This window comes from Dipodomys merriami, unplaced genomic scaffold, assembly GCF_024711535.1.
Source record: "Dipodomys merriami isolate MVZ:Mamm:240054 unplaced genomic scaffold, mDipMer1.0.p SCAF_7, whole genome shotgun sequence".
Classification (NCBI taxonomy): domain Eukaryota; kingdom Metazoa; phylum Chordata; class Mammalia; order Rodentia; family Heteromyidae; genus Dipodomys; species Dipodomys merriami.
Genome location: NW_027206290.1, coordinates 1,743,493 through 1,767,817, shown reverse-complemented (window position 1 = coordinate 1,767,817; position 24,325 = coordinate 1,743,493). Strand labels below are relative to the sequence as shown.

The 24,325-nt window shown below is 39.5% G+C and overlaps 1 protein-coding gene across 1 annotated transcript in view; it reads right to left on the bottom strand.

The window, feature by feature from the left end:
* Positions 1–411: 411 nt before the first annotated feature.
* Positions 412–24,325, bottom strand: part of Cth (cystathionine gamma-lyase) — a 33,436-nt gene continuing 9,522 nt past the window's right edge. Inside the window, exons 5-12 of the mRNA XM_070006987.1 lie at positions 19,611–19,742; positions 18,102–18,159; positions 17,265–17,342; positions 15,486–15,638; positions 11,884–12,005; positions 8,752–8,804; positions 1,066–1,204; positions 412–770 (exon numbers count right to left, since the gene is read on the bottom strand). Of these exons, the coding sequence (XP_069863088.1) occupies positions 762–770; positions 1,066–1,204; positions 8,752–8,804; positions 11,884–12,005; positions 15,486–15,638; positions 17,265–17,342; positions 18,102–18,159; positions 19,611–19,742 (744 nt within the window). The 3' untranslated portion in view covers positions 412–761. The remainder of the gene's footprint in view (positions 771–1,065; positions 1,205–8,751; positions 8,805–11,883; positions 12,006–15,485; positions 15,639–17,264; positions 17,343–18,101; positions 18,160–19,610; positions 19,743–24,325) is intronic.

Sequence of the window (24,325 nt, the reverse complement as noted above, 5' to 3'; positions counted from 1 at the left end):
TGCAGCTCAAGAAATAGAGTGTCAGCCATGAGCAAACAAAGCCAAGAGACAGTGCTCAGGCTCTGAGTTCAAGCCAAATTACTGACTTCCCCCTTCCCCGCAAAAAGGACCCAAGAATACAGGATACTGTTATGATATAGGAATATCACAATAGAAGCTTAGAGTATGGCTCAAATGGGAGAACACTTTCATGAGGCTCTGAGTTCACAAAAAGAATCATCTTTGATCAAGAAACATCACAACAGGATACATTTGATAATTATATTTATATAAAATAGTAACATGGAATAAGTACAACATTAAGTCAGTAAAATTTCAAGTAGACTTTTCAAAAATGATTTTTTGGCTTATGGTAATTGAGTGTAAACCACCACTTGGAATCATGTTTTTCAACAATGTGTACAAACCACATTCAGTTTAAGAACATTCGTTTAATAATGTAGCTTCACACAACACACCAAAGATTAATTAACTGTATACTCTAAACTTAAAATAAATCTTAGGCAATGAAAACAACATGATCCCAGAAAGCACCACAAATCTCACAGGTGTAAGAAATTAGCAAAAAGATAGTAGAAACTTTACATTGGGGAAAATCCCTACATGATTATAGTTGTGAAAAGGCATACAGTGCCTTCCAATTCCCATTTGAAAATTCTGCAAAGGCTCATTAGTGGTCCCTTCAATTATTCAGAAGATTCCCCATCTTCTTGAGAAGCAGCTTCTAAACAGCAGTATGGATTGCTAGTTGTAACCTTCACTTAAGCATGCTATGGAGAGTGCACAAGAAAAATACAATATTAAATCTGAAGCAAAGACTTTACCTTCCCCATCAGAATACTTCCACCCTTTAAATCTACATTTGAGTTTCCTGCACATTTATCTACCAGGTCTACTGTAGGAAGGCAAAAACCTTTAGAGTTCACAGTGAGACCACTGTATACACATAGCGACTACTCCCTTCCCCAAGGGTAAGCACAGACAGGCACATGGGCACACAAGCACACACACACACACACACACACACACACACACCACCACCACCACCACCACAAAACAACTTACTGCTGCTTTCAAGGCTTGATCGAGATCATCCAGCAGGTCTTTTTCATCTTCTAAACCCACAGAGAGTCGAATCAATGTGTCAGTAATTCCAAGGTTCTCTCTGTCACTCTTAGGCACTGATGCATGGGTCATGATTGCCCTGGAAGATATGAATACATGTTTATCTCCATATTGTGTTATTGGAAGTATATGTCTGTCTCATTTTTTTCTATTAACTTTATTTTTTTCTGTTCCAAACATCAATTTTTTTATGCCCTTATAATTTTTCTCAGGGAAAAGATATTTGGGCCAGGCACTGGTGGCTCCTGCCTGTAATCCTAGCTGAGAGGCTGAGATCTGAGGATCATGGCTCAAAGTCATCCCAGGAAGGAAAGTCCATGAGACTCTTTTCTCCAATAAACCACCAGAAAACTGGAAGTGGCACTGTGGCTCAAGTGGTAGAGCAATAGCCTTGAGCAATAGAGACTCAGAGACAGTGCCCAGGTCGTGAGTCCAAGCCCCAGGACTGGCAAAAAAAAAAAAAAAATCAGCCAACCATGGTAGCACATACCTGCAATCCCAACACTTGGGCAACTAAGGCAGAGGATTGAGTTCAAGGCCAGCCAGGGCTATGTAGTTAATCAAGAAAGAAAGGAAGGAAGGAAGGAAGGAAGGAAGGAAGGAAAGAAAGAAGGAGGGAAGGAAGGAAGAAAGAAAGAAAGAAAGAAAGAAAGAAAGAAAGAAAGAAAGAAAGAAAGAAAGAAAGAAAGAGAAAGAAAGAAAGAAAGAAAGGAAAGAGAGAGAGAGGGAGAGGGAGAGGGAGAGGGAGAGGAAGAGGGAGGGAGGAAGGGAAGAAGGGAGGGAAGAAAGGGAGGAAGGAAGGAAGGAAGGAAGGAAGGAAGGAAGGAAGGAAGGAAGGAAGGAAGGAAAGAAAGAAAAAGAAAGAAAAGGGGCTGGGAAGGTGGCTCAGTAGTAGAGCACTTGCCTTGCATGCTCGAGGCCCTGGGTTCAATTCCTCAGTGCCACATAAGCAAAAAGAAAAAAGCCACATAAGCAAAAAAGAAAAAAGAAGTGGCGTTGTGGCTCAAGTGGTAGAGCGCTAGCCTTGAGCTGAAGAGCTGAGGGAGTGCCCGGGCCCAGAGTTCAGGCCTCACGACCGGATCCCCCAAAAAAAGAAAGAAAGAAGGAAGGAAGGAAGAGGGAAAAGAGGAGGGGAAGGGGGGCTGGGAAGGTGGTTCAGTGGTAGAGTCCTTGCCTCGCATGCATGAGGCCCTGGGTTCGATTCCTCAGCACCACATAAGCAGGAAAAGCCAGAAGTGGCGCTGTGGCTCAAGTGGTAGAGTGCTTAGCCTTGAGCTGAAGAGCTGAAGGACAGCACCCAGGCCCAGAGTTCAGGCCCCACGACTGACCAAAAAAAAAAAAAAAAAGAAAGAAAGAAAAAGAAAAGGAAGATCAAACTTATCTCTTCTAATCACAATTTGAAGTGAAAATGACAATTTTTAAAACCTACTTATACTATTTGTTAGTAATACTTAAAAAAACAGGTGCTGGTGGCTCACGCCTGTAATCCTAACTACTCAGGAGGCTGAGATCTGAGGATCACAGTTCAAAGCCAGACTGGGCAGGAAAGTCTGTGAGACTCTTATCTCCAATAAACCACCAGAAAATAGGAAGTGGTGCTGTGGCTCAAGAGGCAGAGTGCTCACCTTGAGCTGAAGAGCTCAGGGACAGTGCCAGGCCCAGACTGACCAAAAAACAAAAAACAAAAAACAAAACAAAACAAAAAAAAAACACAGACACTGAAGATACCTGTTACTATTACAGGAGAGACAAGCTATCTTTAAAAATGTACATTTCACTATCTGCCTAAATGAAGGTGGTCAGAAACCAAATGACCAGTATGCTGGGCATATATAAAATGCATGTTGGGCCAATGCCTGTTGGACCAAGATTTTTTGGAACTAATTTAGTCTGAGTCAATGGATTACTCTAGAACTACCCCTTCTGGGACAGATCAAGAAAATGCAGGACCACAATTAGCAACCACAAAGTTTCAAGAATCCATCTTATAAGCCACAATGTAGAGGTCTTGAATTAGAAACTTATCATTATCCATGTGTTTAAAAATACACCACTAGAACAGAAGATACTGATGAAAGGATATGTACTCGTTACCTGACTCATGTAATCCCTCTGTGCATCACCTGAGTGATAACAATACAGTACATTTTTTTTTTAAGTACACCACTGATATGTATCAGGCATTGTAGTAAAAACAAAAAAGTATTTTCTCTTCCTTGGATAATGAAATAAAAGCTAAAGCGTGGCTACGTTTTTTTGTTTTTTTTTTGGGTCCGGTCGTGGGGCCTGAACTCTGGGCCTGGGCGCTGTCCCTCAGCTCTTCAGCTCAAGGCTAGCGTTCTACCACTTGAGCCATAGCGCCACTTCCGGCTTTTTTCATTTTGCTTATGTGGTGCTGAGGAATCGAACCCAGGGCCTCAGGCATGCAAGGCAAGCGCTCTACCACTGAGCCACCTTCCCAGCCCAAGTGTGGCTACTTTTAAGGCAAAATAACAACCTACAGCTGGGTGCTGGTGGCTCACGCCTGTAATCCTAGCTACTCAGGAGGCTGAGATCTGAGGATCGAGGTTCAAAGCCAGCCCGGGCAGGAGAGACCGTGAGACTCCTATCTCCAATAAACCACCAGAAAACCAGAAGTGGTAGAGCTCTCACCTTGAGCTGAAGAGCTGAGGGACAGCGCCCAGGCCCAGAGTTCAAGCCCCACAACCGACAAAAAAAAAAAAAAAAACAACCTACATAGAATGTCAAACAAGTGTGGACAAAAAGGATTACCAGAGTTGAGATGACACATCTTGGCAAATTGAGGCAGCATACAGGAGGGCATATTTCGAGTCCTATGTAGCCCCAGTGCAGGTATTTCCAACATCAACACTCATCCTCTCACTGTACACCTATGAAATCTATCTCAGCTGCGTTCTTGTAGCTCACTTTAGACTCATGGAAAAACCCTTTAGTTTTGGTCTGAGTAAATTGGTAGGAATCTTGCTTACCAGTCTAATGAAGTTTTGTTGTTGTTTTTTTGGTCCGGTTGTGGGGCCTGAGCTCTGGGTCTGGGCGCTGTCCCTCAGCTCTTCAGCTCAAGGCTAGCACTCTACCACTTGAGCCACAGCACCACTTCCGGCTTTTTTTTTCTGCTTATGTGGTGCTGAGGAATGAACCCAGGGCCTCATGTATGCAAGGCAAGCGCTCTACCACTGAGCCAACTTCCCAGCCCCTCTAATGAAGTTTTTACACATAAAATGTTCCTTTAAAATGTTCTGCTTTATAAGACAAGATGCAAACATAAAAGGGATCCAAATAGGGAAAGATGCAGTAAAACTCTCCCTCGTTGCAGATGACATGATCTTGTATTTAAAGAATCCCACGGACTCCACTCCCAAATTATGCAAGCTGATTCAAAACTTTGGCAAAGTAGTAGGGTATAAAACTAACCCTCAAAAATCAATGGCTTTTCTGTATGCCAACAATGAGAAAAGTGTGGCTGAAATCAGGAAAGCAACTCCATTTGTAATAGCCCCACAAAAAATTAAATACCTGGGAATTAACTTAACCAAAGAAATGAAGGACTTCTATGATGAAAACTTTAAAAACCTGAAAAAGGAAATCAAAACAGAAATTAGGAAGTGGCAAAAACTCCCTTGCTCCTGGATTGGAAGGATCAACATCATGAAAATGGCAATACTTCCCAAGGCTATCTACAAATTCAATGTGATACCTATCAATATTCCAGCCTCATTCTTCAAGGAAATAGAAGAGGCAATCCAAAAATTCATATGGAACAATAAAAGACCCCGAATGGCAAAAACGATCCTTACCAGAAAGAATAGTGCTGGAGGAATATCAATACCAAATTTCAAACTCTACTACAAAGCCATAGTAATCAAAACAGTTTGGTACTGGCACAAGAACAGACCTCAGGACCAATAGAATAGAACTGAAACTCAGAAATGAACACAGACCTATAACTATCTAATCCTCCATAAGGGAGCTAAAAAAATAGAATGGAAGAAAGATAGCCTCTACAGTAAATGCTGCTGGCAAAATTGGTTAATCATTTGCAGAAAACTAAAGCTAGATCCTTATATATCATCCTGTACCAGAATCAACTCCAAATGGATCAAAGACCTCGGAGTCAAAGCAGACATCCTGAAAACATTACAGGATAGGATAGGAGAAACCCTAGATCTCCTTGGCACAGGATGAAATTTTCTTTTTCTTTTTTTTTTTTTTTTTTGGGTCCAGTCGTGAGGCCTGTACTCTGGGCCTGGGCGCTGTCCCTCAGCTCTTCAGCTCAAGGCTAGCACTCTACCACTTGGGCCACAGCCCCACTTCTGGCTTTTTTCTTTTTGTTTATGTGGTGCTGAGGAATCGAACCAGGGCCTCAGGCATGCAAGGCAAGCGCTCTACCACTGAGCTACCTTCCCAGCCCCCAAAATTTTCTTAATAGAAACCCAGAAACACAACAAATCAAAGAAAGGTTTGACAAATGGGATTGCATGAAATTGCAGAGCTTCTGCATGGCAAAGGACATAGCTAGCAAGATCAATAGAAAGCCCATGGATTGGGAGAAGATCTTCACTAGCCATATAATGGACAAGGGTCTCATATCTAAAATATATCTGGAACTCAAAAAATTAAATCCCCCAACAACAAAATCCTCAAAGAAACAACTGCCCAATAAATAAGTGAACTAAAGACTTACAGAAAAACTCTGAAGAGGAAAGAAGGATGGCCAATAGGCACATGAAGATATGGTCAACCTCCCTAGCCATAAAAGAAATGCAAATCAAAACAACATTGAGATACCACCTCACCCCAGTTAGAATGGCTATAATCAATAACTCTAATAACAACAGATGCTGGAGGGGATGTGGACAGAGAGGAACCCTACTGCATTGTTGGTGGGAGTGTAAACTTGTTCAACCACTCTGGAAAATAGTATGGAGGTTCCTCAAAAGACTCCACATAGAGCTCCCCTATGACCCAGCAATCCCACTTTTGGGCATTTACCCAAATGATCACAAACAAGGCCATACTAAAGCTACCAGCACAACTATGTTTATTGCAGCATTATTTACCATAGCTAAGATATGGAACCAACCCGGATGCCCCTCAGTAGATGAATGGATCAAGACAATGTGGTCTATATACACAATGGAATTCTATGCCTCCATCAGAAAGAATGGCATTGCCCCATTTGTTAGGAAATGGAAAGACTTGGAAAAAATTATATTAAGTGAAGTAAGCCAGGCCCAAAGAAATATAGGTCCCATGGTTTCCCTTATTTGCAATTACTAGTGTATGTCTGAGACAAGCAGAAATGGTTTAAATTGATGAACCCCAAGATAAGGACTCAAATGTTTTTTTCTTCTTGCTACTGTTTAACCCGTTTTCACTGTTTTGGTGTAGGTATAATTTGGGGAGGGGAAGGGAAAAAAAACCGAAATGTTTAAATGGGGATATAGATTGACCCACTGTAATAATGAGATGTACAAGACACTATGTTGAAAAACGAACTTTACAATGGGGGGGGGGTGTAATTGTGGAGGTGGAAGGGAAGGAATGGAGGGGAAAAACAAAGGAGGAGACAGCAATGCTTGTTAGGAAATGTACTCATTACCTTGCTCATGTAACTGTAACTCCTCTGTACAGTGTTTTTACAATAAAAAAGCTTATTAAAAAATAAAAAGCAAGCACTAGAATGTACTAGATGCCTAATAAATAATAATTCACAGTAGTAAACGTTTATGATGACTTAATATAAACCAAAACATTAGCTTAGGGTTTTTGCCCTGTGTTCTCAAAATAATCCAAATAGATAGGAAATTACGATCTAGAGAAGATAGTAACTTTTAAGGGGCCACAGAGATAACCTGTGGTGTTAAACTTAACCCAGTACATTGGCTCCACTTCCTCCCTTCCTGACTGCAGTTCTTGGATGACTTAGAGCAGAGATGGGAGGTGCAGAATGAAGGCTGACAGAATAGCTATGTCCTGACCTAAATTCCCTCGTCCACTGGCATCAGGGTTATAGCCTACACTGGATGTCTGAGGGCCAAGAAACTTTACACTAAAGCCTAAATACATCTATTTTTAAGGAAGGAGCTTTAAAGCCATACACCTTTCATTACTGTGAAAAACAAAACAATTTCATATGCTCAGTGTGCCCTCTTGTGCATCCACAATTCTTAGCAGGCATCTTGAAAGACATGAACACTGTATTGTCTGAACCATTTCAAATCATTATTTGGACACCATGTATTTTAACTTTGTAAGATTATTTGACTATTCTTTAACTACAAACTATGGTGAGAAGGCAGGAAATATCCTCTAACATCCCTGACATTACTCAATACAATGCTTCTAAGACAGAGCTGTTCCATCAATATGTATGAAAATTAAAGCAAAAAATCATGTGCATTTAGAGCAGTTGAAAATTAAGTAATATTATTGACTTATCTTAGTATAATAAGTACAATATATGGTCATAGCCACATAGAGTTCAGGAATGCTTGGTGGGACAAGTAATAAATAACCATCAATACTTTAATTGTTAATCCCATTGTATGGATTTTAAAAAATGAAGTGCAATGGTTGAGTAAATGGCCCAAATGCATCTCAACTCTATAACTAGACTCCTTTTACCTCCAATCACTATTTTTGGTATACTCAAAGCCTCAAGAGTAAAAGTGCCAACATATTCTCTGTGACATTTGAGTGGATCAGCTAAACCTTCTGGATCATTGTTTCCTTTTCTATCAAATAAACTGCTTGACTTTACGTTGTTTCTGGCTCTAATATCTTCTGGTACTTTAATAAAATAGATGAACTGATTGGGTCAGATAGAGAATAGTCTAGAACACAAAAGTAGAGTTTCAATGTAATTTTCAGACTACATGGAGCCATGACATATTTATCCTACAGAGATTGGCAGTATCTAGTAATGTTTTTTCTCTCTCCACTGGGGCATAGAAGAGATTCATCAGAGACATATTTATTTCCCAAAAAGCCATGAAAACAGCTTTCCCAACCTTCCTTCCAAGTTCAGGTATCACTGAGGCAGAAGGCAGAGATCCTAGAATATAATTACAGCTGGCACTTTCTTCAGGCAGAAAAGAGAAGGACACAACATTTTTGAAGGTATAGGGTACAGCTGTCTAATAAGTAAACACCACTAGCCATCAAAAGGATCTCCATCCTGAGTTACAATACATTCTGATCCCTCACCTAGTGTCATGCTGTTTTTATTGCGAAATAACTTCAGTTATAGCGCAATTTTGTCACATTTTCTTTTCAGACAACCAGTAAAACTAACCTAAGACTGACAGGTGGGTGTGATGATCCTGGCTTACATCTTAGCACTTAGGAATCTGAAGAGGAAGAATCACTTGAACACAGGAATTTGGGACCAACCTGGGCAACAAAATGGAGGAGTGGAGAGGAAAAGAAGAAAGACAGAAAAGGGAGAGTTAGTTAATTTAAAAGAAAAAATATTAAAGGTGTTAGTGACGTGGCTCAGGTGGTAGATGCCAGCAACTGAGTGAAAGCAAGCATCAGAAAGCAAATTGGAGTCTCAGTCTTGACAACAACAAAAATAATAATAAAGAAAAATATACAGATACTTACGGAAGCTCAATGAGACTTTCAAATCCTCCCAAGCTCTCAGCCAGAGCAAATAACTAGCAAAGAAAAAATAAATTTAGAACTTCCAGCAAATTCTGAAATTGTTTTGTGTGTGTGTGCCAGCCCTGGAGCTTGAACTCAAAGCGTAAGCACTCTTTCTGAGCTTTTCTGTTTAAGAAGAGTGCTCTACAGCTTGAGCCACAACTTCATTTCTGACTCTTTGCTGATTAATTGGAAATAAGAGTCTCATAGACTTTTCTGTCCAGGCTGGCTTAAAACCGTTATCCTTAGATCTCAGCTCCATGAGTATGAGCTATGAACACCTGATTTTTTTTTCTTCTATCTCTCTTCGGGTTCTGAGGTTTAAACTCAAGGTCTGGGTGCTAACCCTGAGCCTCTTGGTGCTCAAGGCTAGCACTGTACTACTTGAGCCACAGCAGCACTTCCAGGTTTTTCTGAGTATTTTTTTTGGAGACAAGAGTCTAATGGACTTTTCTGCCTGGGCTGCCTTTGAATCACAATCCTCAGATTTCACCTTCCTTAGTAGCTAGGATTATAAGCGTGAGTCACTGGTGCCAGTCTGCAGCGCCTGATTAAAAGTAAATGGTTTTGCAGGGCGTTGGTGGCTCATGCCTGTAATTCTTGCTATTCAGGAGGCTGAGATCTGAGGATCACAGTTCAAAGCCAGCCTGGGCAGGAAAGCCCGTGAGAGTCTTAGCTCCAATAAACCACTCAGGAAACTGGAAATGGCAATGTGGTTCAAGTGATAGAGCACTCACCTTGAGCTGAAGAGCTGAGGGACAGCGCCCTGGCCAAGTTCAAGCTCCACAACCAAACAAAAACAAAAAACAAAAAAAAACCAAAAAAACACTAAATGGTTTTTAGCAAAATAGTCAGTTTTGTATTTAGTATTCCCTATAGTCTGGTCCCAAAGAGGCACATGCCTCACAGAGCCTTGGCCTCCTGAGGGATTGTGTTAGGGAAGCCTTTTGAAGTGAGGTCTAGAGAAAGAGCACTATCATGGTAAGTGGACTTGTGGTACTGTGCTAGGAGTAAGTCAGGTTTCTTGGACTAATTTCCAAGAAAGCAAGTATGTATTGTAAGCATTGAGTTAGGGCACTTCTGGTGTCTTGACTCCTTGTTCACATGTGTCTCTCTGCATGTCATTTTCTGCCATGATGTGATACAGACAGGACTCTCACCAGCTTCAATACCATTTGGTTTAAACCCTTTAACCACAACCATTGTGACCTAACTAGCCTTTTTATAAGCTATGGTTGGTAGCCTGATCTTCAGGATGATAGTGGTGTGTGTGTGCGTGTGTGTGTGAGTGAATATATGTGTGTATGTATGTACTGAAGTTTGAATTCAGGGCCTTGCTCTCTTTCATTTGGTTTTTACACTCAAGACTATTGCTTTACCATTAGACTCACATCTCCTCTTCTTTTTTTTTTTTTTGGTTGTGGGGCTTGAACTGGGCCTGGGCGCTCAAGGTGAGCTCAAGTACCACTTGAGCCACAGCACCACTTCAAGTTTTCTGGTGGTTAATTGAAGAATCTTACAGACTTTCCTGCCAGGGCTGGCTTTGAACCGTGATCTTCAGATTTCTAGGATAACAGGCATGAGCCACTGGTGCCCAGCCTCTTCCATTGTTTTGCTGGTTAATTGGAAATAAAGTCTCACACCTCAACCTTTTGAGTAGCTAGGATGATGGGCCTGAGCCACCAGCAACCAACTGATGGTTGGGCCATTACGAGAAGGCCTAGGGGGAGGTTAGGTCATTGGAGAACACGACTAACCTAGGTAGCTCTTGAGTTCTCTTAAGAGTGAACTGATCCAAGAGCACATCAAACTCCTGAAACCTTCTTTCATTCCCACTTGTGATGCTATCTGCTACTAGGCCCTCTCCAGACACCAAATTGATAGGGACACCCAATGTATATGCTCTCAGCCTCCAAAACTGAGAGCTAAATAAAATTCTTTACAGAGTAGCCCATCTCAGGTATTTTGGGATAGTAATGAAAAGCAAACATATCTATCCATCTTTGAGTATTTTTTAATAGTAACATAAACTGATGAACTTGACCAAGATGGTATATTACCAAAGAATTCTGATTTGTTTTTTCTGGTCTTAGGGCTAGAGCTCTGCACTCTGTCCCTGAGCTCGTTTTGCTCAAAGCTCTACCACTTGAGCTACAGCTCCACTTCCAGCTTTTTCTGTGATAATTGGAAATGGAAGTCTCATAGCCCTTCCCGCCCATGCTGGCTTTGAACCATGATCCTCAGATCTCAGCCTCCTGAGTAGCCAGGGTTACAAGCATGAGCCATCAGCACACAGCTTTTTTTTTTTTTTCTTTTGAGATAGGATCTTGCTACATTGCCCAAGCTTGTCTCAAACTCATGAAGTCAAGTGGTCCTCCTGCTTCAGTCTCCCAGTAATTAGGACTATAAGTGTGTGCAACCATGCTTGGTTTAATGTTATAAAACATTTTTTAAAAATCCTCATACAGCTGTATTAAATTAAACCTTTCTTTCTAATTTTAGAGGTGGGCAGACCTGAGATAGGAGAGCTTTGATTAATCTGACTTTGATATACTCTAATGGCTGTCATATTTAAATCTCATCTGCTCCAAGAGGTCAAATAAGCACAATCTGTGGTGTTCTACAGGCCTGTCATGCAAGACTACTGAGAACTTCCTGCCTTTTGAAAATTAAGACAAAGGCCTTTCTTCCTTCACTGTTAGGCATCCTCTTCCCTAACACCTTTCCTCTCTATCACCTGAGGCAGGCTGGGAGGTGCAGGGTTTAGAAAGCCATTTGTAAGAAGGACTTGTGAACTACACTGCATAGGATTTTGAGGTCTCACACCTTCCTTTGAAAAAAGTACTCTCTTTTAAGAAGGTTTGCAAACCTATGCCTTACAAGCATGTGTCTTTCTCAAATCAATTGCAGGAAATGGAAAGCTAAGCAAAGGAACAAACTCAGATGTCTGCTGCGCAGCCATTCTAGTTTGCATCATTTTTCACCCAATGCTTTCATGATGAAGTTTATAGGTCTGACCTGAAAGTATGAAACCTACAGTGAGAGCTATGGAAGTCTGACCCCTACAGTTTAAAACCTGTTTTGAAAGCTTACCTTCAGGTTCTTGAAGAAAATCTTTGCATGCTGAAGAGTGCCCTTAATGTAAAAGGTGATCATCCCAGGGCAGCCAGTGCACTGACGTTTTGCCAGCTCATGCTGTGGATGAGAGGGCAGCCCTGTAATCACAAAGGGCAAGGAAAGACTGTTTGAACATCAAACATGCAATTGTTGGTCGTGGAGCCTGAAATCTGGGCCTGGGCACTGTCCCTCAGCTTGTCAGCTCAAGGCTAGCACTCTATTGCTTGAGCCACAGCACCACTTCCAGCTTTTTCTGCTTATGTCTGGCTCAGGAATCAAACCCAGGGCCTCATGCATGCAAGGCAAGCACTCTACCACTGAGCCACCTTCCCAGCCCCTACTTTCCAGTTTTATTTATTTTATCATGTGTGATTGTGTGTGTGTGTGTGTGTGTGTGTGTGTGTGTGTGTGTTAGTACTAGGGTTTGACTTATGCTCTTACTTGGCTTTTTCATTCCAACACTTGAGCTTCACCTCCACTTCCAGCTTTATGCTAATTTGGGAGAATCTTTTACACTTTTGTGCATGGGCTGGCTTTGAACCTGAATCTTCACATCTAAGATGACAGGTGGAGCTACCAGCACCTGGCTACCTTTCTAAGTTATACCAATTTATCATTCCTGTCATCTCCATACATCAATGTCCTTTCCACCAGGAGAACTGAGCTCCATTCTCTCTCTTTTTTTAAATTAAGTTTTTTATTGTGAAAATACTGTACAGGGGCTGGGAAGTTGGCTCAGTGGTAGAGCACTTGCCTTGCATGCCTGAGGCCCTGGGTTCGATTCCTCAGCACCACATAAGCAAAAAGAAAAAAGCTGGAAGTGGGGCTGTGGCTCAAGTGGTAGAGTGCTAGCCTTGAGCTGAAGAGCTGAGGGACAGCGCCCAGGCCCAGAGTTCAGGCCCCATGACTGGGCCCCCCCCCCAAAAAAAGGAAAAGAAAATACTGTACAAAGGGGTTACAGTTACATGAGCAAGGTAATGAGTACATTTCTTATCCAGCATCGTTGCCTCCTCCTTTGTTTTTCCCCTACTAACCCAAATCTCCCATCTCCTAGGCTACCCTCCCTACTCCCCCTACCACCCCCCCCACACCTAAATTGTAAAGTTCGTTTTTCGACATAGCATATTGCACATCTCATTGTTGCAATGGGTCAACCTGTATCCCTATTTAAACAATTTGTTTTTTCCCTTCCCCTCCCCAAATTATACCAACATCAAATAAAAACAGGGGTTATACTGTGGGGGAGGGATATACAAAGCAACAAAAAAAATCACATGGTATCTTATAAATGTGTTAGAAACAATAGCAAGGAATCAACAAACCACTTGTGTCTCTATCTTGGGGTTCATTTTGCTTAACATCATCTTATCTGACCGTTTCTGCTTGTTCCAGACCTATACTAGTTATTGCAAATCAGGGAAACCATGGAGCTCGTTCTCTTGAAGGACCTTCGCACATGCTGTCATATTACCCTGGACTCCCCTTTTGTTCATGTATATCGTTCTATAATTTCTTGTTTATTTTGTCTTATCCAACAGACTAGTTCCATGAGGAAAGTTTATTTCCCTTGTTAATATTGGGTTCTGATTCCTATTAAAACTGTTGGTAATTAGTATGCATGTATTGAATGAGTGTGAAATGCCTCATCCCATGTTTTTTTAACAAGTGTTACATTTTCAAGACATAGTTCAAGATGTTTTTCCCTCTACCTGGCTCTTTACTAAACTATATGCAAGACATTTTAGTCTTATCTATTTCTACCTTGGCTTATTTAATTTCCCTGACACAGTCTTTTGTTTTAAGAAAAAACCCTATTTTATATATAATATATATTCAAAACAGTACCATACTATGATAAGAGCCACAAGTTTTCCCAGGCAGAGTGTTGTACCTATAATCCTAGCACTTGGTAGGCTGAAGCAGAATGACCTAGTTGGTGCTACAGAGTGAGTCGATGGCTGGCCCAGGCCAGCCTGCTACTTGGCACAGTCTTGACTATCCTGTGTCCTCAATGATACTCAAAACTACTATCTTAAAAGGTTCTAAACGCACTTAAAACCACCATAATTTAAAGATGAGTAAAGTAGGTTGGATGCTGCTGGCTCATGCCTATAATTTTAGTTACTTAGAGGCCTACAATCTGAGGATCTAGGTTCAATGCCAGCCCAGGTAGGACATATCCAAGAGAATCTTATGTCTAGTTATTAACCAGCAAAAAGCTCAAAGTGGAAGCATGAAGCTCAAGTAATAGAGTACCATCCTTGAGTCAACAGAAAAGCTAAGGTAGTGTGTCAAGCCCTGAGTTCAAGTACACACACACACACACACACACACACACACACACACACACAGAGTAACATTACTTTACTTGTTAAACTTCACATGAGCATTTTCTTCACCAAACTGAAATAAAAACTGAGAATTTGAGCTGGGCTTTGGTGACTCATGCCTGTAATCCTAGTTACTGAGCTCTCAGGATTAAGTTAAAAGTCATCCCAGGTAAGAAAGCCCATGTGATTCATATCTCCAATTAACCACCAGAAAATCAGAAGTGGTGCTATGACTCAAAGTGGTAGAGCACTAGCCTTGAGTGACAGAGCTCAGAGACAGCACCCAAGCCCTGAGCTCAAGCTCAAAAAAAAAAAAGTGAGAATTTGGTACCTAATAGTCAGGCTTCAATGGGACAAACTTTTCATATTAAAGTCAGAGTTATGCTGAACATAAGACTGGCAAGATTATAAACAAAGAAGTAGAGCTATGGCTCAAAGTGGTAGAGCACTAGCTTTGAGCAAAAAAGCTCAGGGATAGCACTTAGGTCCTGAGTTCAAGCCCCACAACTGATCCTCACCAAAAAAAAAAAAAGAAAAGAAAAGAAAAAGAAAAAAAAGATCCTTTCAAGGGCTGGGAATGTGGTTTCATGGTATAGTGGCTTGCCTAGCATGCAGGAAACTCTGGGTTCAGTTCCTCAGTACCACATAAACAGAAAAAAAACAGAAGTTGCGCTGCGGCTCAAGTGGTAGAGTGCTAGACTTGAGCAAAAAAAGCTCAGGGACAGTGCTGGGGCCCTGAGTTCAAGCCCCAGGACTGGCAAAAAAAAAAAAATTACAAACAAATAAACTCTCAACAGCAGTGCTGCAGTCTTGGAATAGGCGTGCATAAATCCCTTACAGCTAAGTACTGCCACTGGAATATTTACCATTTAAGACTAATGTTTCATTTGGTTTGGTTTGGTTTTTTTTTTTGAGAAAGTTTTGTTTTGTAACTCAGGCGGGCCTCTGACTCAAAATCCGCCTGTCTCTCTCTTCCAACTGGTGGGATTATAGACATGTACTACCATGCTCAGGCCAACACAATTTTTTTTAACATCCATATTACTATAGGGAATACAATGCCATAGCCACAATGTCACTTTTTGCCAGACCTAGTACGGTCTGACACCAAAATAATAAACAATAATAATAAGCATAAACATATGAAAGTACCTAGTTTACAAATTACATGAACAAATGCTCAGGATAACTCTTTAAAAAGTTGTGGTATATGCAACATCTGCTTAGAAGTTAAATTATATAACATACCAGGATAAATAACCTTTTCTACCACAGGATTGGCTTCCAGGAACCGGGCCACAGCCATTCCAGTTTTGAAATGCTTCTCCATTCGAAGTTGTAGTGTCTTCAGACCTCGATTACAGAGGTAACAGTCCATGGGAGACGGAACAGCTCCAAGAGCTGAGAAATAAATACATCCTGGGTTAATTTGAAGGCATAATGAAGACCAGAAAGTTATCTCTGATTCTTTTTTTCATAATACATGGTAGTAACAGTGAGGCTCAATGCTTCAGTTTTAGGAGGGAAGCTGATTTATAAAGTCACTCCTAAAACATGCTTAAGATAAATGTGCTCTAAAATATCCATAAATGAAGTAAAAATCCAGAGCTGGTAAAGTGGTTCAAGTGGTAGCATACCTGCCTAGGTAAGTGCAAAACCCTGAGTTCAAACCCCAGGAGCATACACACACACACACACAAAAACTTTTCCCACATAAGATGAACTTTTCATATATAAAGTAATTAGTCCTTTGTATGAGTTCAGTGACGTGATATACTGCCCATTACTTAACTTTGCATTTCTTTGAAAAATTCTAATACTACACAGAGAAAATCTAGTAAGTCTTTTTTTTTTTTTTTTTTTTTTGGTCCAGTCGTGGGGCCTGAACTCTGGGCCTGGGCGCTGTCCCTCAGCTCTTCAGCTCAAGGCTAGCGCTCTACCACATGAGCCACAGCACCACTTCTGGCTTTTTTTCTTTTTGCTTATGTGGTGCTGAGGAATGGAACCTAGGGCCTCATGCATGCAAGGCAAGCACTCTACCACTGAGCCACCTTCCCAGCCCTCTAGTAAGTCTTAAAACTGAAAATTCATTTAGGCTTAAACAAATCATGATTAATAATAATATGAAAGGCCAGGAGCAGGTGGTATTAAACACCTGAAATTCTAGTACTCAAGAGACTGAGATCTGAGGATCATGGTTCAAAGCCAATCTAGGCAAGAAAGTCTGTGAGACTGTTATCTCCAATTAATTATCAAAAAAGCCAGAAGTGGAGCTGTGGCTCAAGTGGTAGTTGTTCTATCTTTGATTAAAAATGCTTAGGGACAGCCGGGCGCTGGTGGCTCACGCCTGTAATCCTAGCTACTCAGGAGACTGAGATCTGAGGATCACGGTTCAAAGCCAGCCCGGGCAGGAGAGACCCTGAGACTCCTATCTCCAATAAAACCACCAGAAAACCGGAAGTGGCGCTGTAGCTCAAGTGGTAGAGCGCTCGCCTTGAGCTGAAGAGCTAAGGGACAACGCCCAGGCCCAGAGTTCAAGCCCCACGACCGACAAAAAAAAAAATGCTTAGGGACAGCACCCAGGACCCAAATTCAAGTCTCAGGACTGGCACAAAAAAAAAAAAAAAATAGAATTAATACAGAAAACTAGACACTTGTAATCTTAGCTCAGGAAGTTGAGGTTTAGACAAAGTTTAAAATCGACCAAACTCATCTCCAAAACAACCATCAAGAAGCAGAGCTTGAGATGTGGCTCACGTGGGAGAGCACCAGCTTAGCAAGCCTGAGGCTCTGAGTTCAAACCCCAGTACCACCAAATTAAATTAAAAAGGATACAAAATTCACTTCTTGTATCATGTCATAAAGCTTCAGACGATATATATAAACTGTAATATTTTATAACTATTTTTTCAGTTCCTCCAAAAGCCAGAGTTTTCTTTTCTCTAAATGTTTTGTAACATTCATGTAAATACAAATTTCAAATGGAATCACTAGTGGCCTAAAAGGAAATCCAGGCTATTTACTTACTGTTCTGCAAGAAGCGAAGCCTGTCATAGAGATCTTCAGAATTAACAGAAACTAAGCCCATGACAACATCACTGTGACCTAAAACAAAGCAAAACATTGACAGGGATTGAGGTATCATTCCAAGTTAGAGTATTTGCCTAGCATGCACAAAGCCCTGGGTTCCATCCCCAACATGGAAGGTAAAAATATATTTAAAACAATTTGTTTGTTCTTCATTTCATAACTTGGGGTGGAGGGAACTACTTAAGAAAATCCTAGAAAATATGTTTAAATGATTTAGCTTAACAGAAATAATACTATACATAAAGCAGTAAAATAAAAATCACTGAATAAAAAAAATCTTTATAATAAACTTGAGTCCTTTTTTATGAATCATGAATGAACATCATTCTGTCTACTATAAATGAAGTCAAACATTTAATCAAAGTGTGAATTTTTTGAAAAAAAATTTCTACAGGAGTCATAGGGAAAAATTCTGTAGTAGTAGAAAATGGCACAAAATATCAAGCTCTACATAATTTTTCTTTCTTTTTTTTTTTTTTTTTTTTGTCAGTCGTGGGGCTTGAACTCTGGGCTTGGGCGCTGTCCCTGTGCTCTTCTGCTCAAGGCAAGCACTCTACCACTTGAGCCACAGCGCCACTTCTGGTTTTCTGGTGGTTTATTGGAGTTAGGAGTCTCACGGTCTTTCCTGCCCGGGCTGGCTTTGAACCGCGATCCTCAGATCTCAGCCTCCTGAGTAGCTAGGATTACAGGCGTGAGCCACCAGCGCCCGGCTTCTACATAATTTTTCATTCATCATGGAAAAAGAAGATTCTGTGTAGACTGTGTATATCTTACCATTCATGTATTTTGTTGCAGAACACATACAAATATCAGCTCCCAGAGCCAAAGGTCGCTGAAAGACACAAATGTTTCATCATTTATTTAAATTCATATTTATTAAAGTTTTGCTTTTCAATTCCATTCCTGTTTTCATCAATACTAACTTTGCAAAAGCATATACATCTTAAATTTTCCACCATGTTTGATATTTTCTCCTCGACTCCCTCCCAACAAATTCACATGAAAAATAAAACTAGAAGCCAGCTACCAGTAGTTCACACCTGTAATTCTAGCTACTTAGGAAGCTGAGACCTGAGGATCATGGCTTGAAGCTGGCCTGTGCAGGAAAGGCCATGAGACTCTTATCTCCAATGAACCACCAGAAAACTGGAAATGATGCTGTGGCTTATAGTGGTACAACACTAGCCTTGAGCAAAAGAGCTCAGGAACAAAGCCCAGACCCCACATTCAAGCTTCACAACAAATACAGAAAGAAAGAGAGAAAGAGAGAGAAAGAAAGAAGGAAAGAGAGGAGGAAAGAAAGAAAAAGAAAGAAAGAGGAAAAGGAAAGACAGAAACAGAAAAAGAGAAAGAAAGAACAAAAGAGAGAAAGGAGAGAAAAAAGAGAGAGAAAGAGAAAAAGAAAGAAAGAGAGAGAGAGAGAGAGAAAGAAAGAAAGAAAGAAAGAAAGAAAGAAAGAAAGAAAGAAAGAAAGAAAGAAAGAAAGAAAGGAAGAAAGGAAGGAAGGAAAAAAGGAAGGAAAAAAGGAAGGAAAAAAGGAAGGAAGGAAGGAAGGAAAGGAAGGAAGGAAGAAAGGAAAAAAAAGAAATCTAAGACTCTAATGTGGAATTTAAAGTTACAAGTTCCATGGTCAAGTCATCTCTGAAACCTGTTTCTTTATAGCAGTTTGATGAATGGCATCTAAACATGTCACAAACATCAGGGATTCTGGCATTTTACAACTCATTAAACACATATAGTAATTTATAAAAGCATTCAGTGATTTTTACATTAAATACATATAAACTAATCTGTTTAGATTTTTAGTCATTTAAGTCAGTTAGCACCAGTAGCTCACAGCTGTAATCCTAGCTACTCAGGAAGCTGAGACCTGAGGATCATAGTTTGAAGCCACTCACACAGAAAATTCTATGAGACTCTTTATCTCCAATTAACCAGCAAATAGCTGAGAGTGGAGTTGTGGCTCAAGTGCTAGCCTTGAGCAAAAGAGCTCAGTGACAGCACTCAGACCCTAGTTCAAGTGGCAGGACCTGCACCAAAAGAAAATAACTTTTAAAAAATAATAAATAAAAATACAAGTATTACACGGTTTCATAGGTTTAAAAAGATATTAACTAATGGAACAAAATATCCAAATTTAATTTTCTTCTAATCAATAACAGAGATCGGATTTCAGGTGTTTGATAATGTTAATGCAAAGTCATTCATTTCTTAATTACATATAACCCATGTAGTCTATTAATCATAACTAAAAGAACAAACAAAAGTACCACTGTCATTTACCTGGAAATACGCAGACATAAAAGTGTTATCCACAACCAAAATAATGTCTCCGTGTTTGTGGGCAATATGTGCGCAAGCTTCAATGTCAGTTATCTTCAAATTAGGGTTTGTGGGAGTTTCAATCCAAACGAGCTATAATAATTCAACAAATGACAGCAGTTTGTAAAAACTACACAAAGAAATAAAACATACAAATCTCTCTCTCTTTCGTGTGTGTGTGTGTGTGTGTGTGTGTAGGGGGTCTGTCTGTAATGGGGCTGAACTCAGGACCTTCTTCTCTTAGGGCTAGTTTTTCCACTTAGGGCTAGTTCTCCATCATTTGACCCGCACACACACCTTCATTTGCAGCTTGAGTAGCTAGGATTATCAGTGTGTGACACCAACAGCCAGCACAGCTCATATATGTAACAACCTAGGAGGCTTTTACATTATATTATTGAAACATATGAACAATGAAATTGGAAAGCTCAAATGTAAATCCTGTCCACTCCTAAATATTTGAGACATCATAGCTAAATAAATTATCTTTTACCTTCCTCCTGAATAATGAGAGTAGACAACATTTACATGGTAGAGCTTTTGTAATGACCAATGAGATAATGTATATCTAAGCAGAAAAATACCAAAGTTAATTAGCATAAATATTTTCCATAAAAAAGACAAATATTTCAGAGTCATAGTTCAGTCAGGATTTTTTTCCTCAAAAATAAATAATACAGATTGTGTAAGAATATATCCTTGTGGAAGAGGTAAGAATGGCAAGAAACATATGAGAAAATGATCAACATTCTTGGTCATAAAAGAAATGCAAATCAAAACAACTTTAAGATTCCATCTCACCCCAGTTAGATTGGCCAACAACAAATGTTGGCAGGGGTGTGGAAGAAGGACTTGATTACAATGTTGGTGGGAATATAAACTAGTACAACCACTATCAACAGTAGTCTAGAGGTTCCTCAACAAATGAAACATAGATCTTTCCTACAACCTAGCCATATCATTCCTGGGCATCTACCCAGAATACCACAAGGCAGGATATTGTAAAGACACTTACACATCCATGTTCATTGCTTGCACTATTCACAATACCCAAGTTATGGAAAAAGCTTAGATGCCCTACAATAAATGAGTGGGTCAAAAATATGTTATACTTCTACACAATGGAATTTTACACAGCCATTAGGAAGAATAACATTATGTCATCTGCAGGGAAATAGATAGACCTGGAACAAATCATGTTGAGTGAAGAAAGTCAAGCTCAGAGAGACAATGGCATACATTTTTTTCTCATATGGGGAAGCTAGATCTAAAATACACTGAAACATTATAAATTATACAGAATTCTAAACATTTACACACAGTGAGACCAAAGAAAGATGTGCTTAGAGGAGGAACACAAAGGTGCAATGCCTCTGTGCATCTGATCATATAAAATAACTTTTTTCAAAATGAATTCCAGGAAATAGAAGCAAGAGGTTTTTGGGATTTTTTCCCCCTTGTTTGCTTGATTATCTGTCTTTGCAGGGAGGACGTGAAGGAGTGTAGAAACAGAGGGATAAAGGGTAAACAAATGCAGTAGTGGTACTCACTAGCCATTTTGTTGAAAATGAACTATGCAACTTGTGAGTGGGGACAGGAGGGAAAAACTGGGAGAGAAGGAGGGAAGGGGTGACATTGTCCAAAAAGAAATGTACTCTTTACCTGACTTAGTAACTGTATGCATCTCTACATCACCTTTAAAATAACAATTTTTTTAAAGTTGTAAAAAAAATTCACACTGATAAAAAAGAATGCCAGACACTTCTAGAAGCCTGGAGCACTATTCACTTTATTGGAGACAGAAAGTTCAAATTAAAGAAATCAAGTATCAGCCTGTAATCCTAGCTACTCAGGAGGCTGAGATTTGAGCATGTTGTTTCGAAGGCATCCTGGGAAGGAAAGTTCATGAGACTCTTATTCCAATTAACCACTGAAAACCAGAAGTAGCCCTGTGTCTCAAAGTGGTAAAGTGCTGGCTTTGAGCAAAAAAGCCCAGGGACAGTAAGTGCCCAGACCCTGTATTCAAGCTCCCAAGAGCAACAAAAATAAATAAATAAATAAATAACCAATTATCTTGTTAAAGAAAGAACATATCCTAGACCTTTCAGATAATTATACATATGATACTAAAATAGTTTTTACCAGATGCACCAGAAAGTTTAAAATTTTACACTTAAGACTTAAATTATAACACTGGCTTTAGGCTTAATTAAAGAAAGAAGTGACAAACAGCAGAAAGCCTGATTATAATTCACTTAAGAAATATAATGTTTTATGGACACTAGGTAAACGCCTTCAGCTTAAAATTTTTGGTTAAATATTTTCGTTTATTTTATTGTTATCTTCTAGGTGTCTAAATCTCCAGTCTGTCTGTTGTACTGGTAATTTAACTCTGTAATGGAATAGTTTGCTGCCAACTATTTATATTAAGTAATTTTTAAATATTTGTAATATTGTTGACTGACTAATAAACTATTAAGTTATTGGCAAAAAAAAAGAAATATAATGTTTACCCACATAATCCAAACCCTACCTACAATTCAAGTAACAATTACTGAAAAGACCATAGAACAGAAAAGAATTCAATACAGGTGCCAGTGTACTGAAATACACCATCTACAGCTTTTTCCTTAGTAGGATTATTGTTTTTAGTAAACTGGACAAGCAATATAGTTTAATATACTTCGCACTTCTTAATTCACTATTTTTAAAAAGCGAGGTGGTTAAAATAGTGCTTATTCTATAAGAATCTTTATAAAGAGTTATTCCTGGCTAAGAAATTACTCCTACAGATAATTCAAAAAATGAGAAATAAGTTAAAAATAAGTTTTACATTAACTTAAAAATTTGTCTTCCACAAAGGGTGAACAAATACAGCAGTGGTACTCAGTAGACATTATGTTGAAAATGAACATGAAATGAAATGAATGGGTGGGGACAGGAAAGTAAGATTGGGAGAGAACAAAGGAAGGGATGATATTGTCAAAAAATAAATGTATCATTATCTGACTTATGAAAGTGTAACCTCTCTGTATATCACTTTTAAAATAACAATTTCAAAATTTAAGGGATGGGATAGACCAACTAGACTTAACAGACCTCTATAGAATATTTCACCTATCAGCAACAGATTATACATTCTTCTCAGCAGCACATGGAACATTCTCCAAAATAGACTGCATTTTAAGTCACAAAGAAAATCTGTCCAAATTCAGAAACATTGAAATTATGCCCTGAATGCTCTCAGACTACAAGGTAATAAAATTAGAACTCAACATCAAATGTCACCAAAGAAAATCCTAAAAGACATAGACACTGCTGGGCGCTGGTGGCTCACACCTGTAATCCTAGCTACTAAGGAAGCTGAGATCTGAGAATCACGGTTCAAATCCAGCCCAGTCAAGAAAGTCCGTGAGACTCTTATCTCCAATAAGCCACTAGAAAACCGGAAGTGGCATTGTGGTTTAAGCGGTAGAGTGCTGGCCTTGAGCTGAAGAGCTGAGGGATAGTGCCAAGCCCAGAGTTCAAGCCCCACAACCACCAAAAAGATAAAAAGGAAATTCAAATGTTCATGATATTTAACAAAAATGAACATACAAATTACCAGCTCCTCTGGGATACGGCAAAGGCAGGACTCAAATGAAAATTCAGAGCTTTGAGTTCTTACATCAACAAATTGGAGATCTCAAACTAACAATTTAATGATGTGCCTGAAGTTCCTTGAAAAAGAGCAACAAGCCAAATCCCAATCCAATAGACAGAAACAAATAAATAAAATTACATCAGAATTAAATGAATTAGAATCCAAAAACACCTAGAAGCAACAAAACAAAGAGTTGGTTCTTAAAAAAATTAACGAACTTTGCCCATGCAATTGTAACCCCTCTGTACAGTATTTTCACAATAAAAAATAAATAAATAAATAAATAAAACTTGACAGACCCTTACCAAATCTTACCAGAAAAAGAAGAGAATACACCCAAATAAACAAACTCAGAGATGAGAATGGAAACATCACTACAGAAACAACGAAGATTCTGAACGTTATAAGAGAATATTTCTCAAACCTTTATGTTAATAAGTCTGAGAACCTGGATGAAATGGAAGAATTTCTAGCAAATCTTGATATGCCCAAAGTAAACCAAGATGAGTCAAACCAACTTAACAGACCCATATCAAGCATCAAAATAGAAACAGCAATAAGAGACCTTCCAACCAAGAGAAGCCCAGGACCAGATGGGTTCACTGTTGAATTCCACAAGGCCTTCAAAGCAGAATTCATACCAATACTCCTCCAACTTTTCAATGAAATTGAAAGTGAAAGTTCACTACCAAACTCCTTCTATGAAGCCATCATAACCCTCATCCCAAAACCAGACAAGGACTCATCAAAGAAAGAGAACTACAGACCCATTTCTTTGATGAACATCAATGCAAAACTTCTCAACAAAATTTTGGCCAACTGACTTCAACAACTCATCAAAATAATCATTCAACATGGTCAAATAGGATTCATTTCAGAAATGCAAAGCTGGTTCAATATATACACATCAATTAATGTAATATATCACATCAACAAGAGCAAGGATAAGAACCACATGATTATCTCAATAGATGCAGAAAAAGCATTTGACAAGATCCAACTCCCCTTTATGATGAAAGCTCTAGAGAAGCTA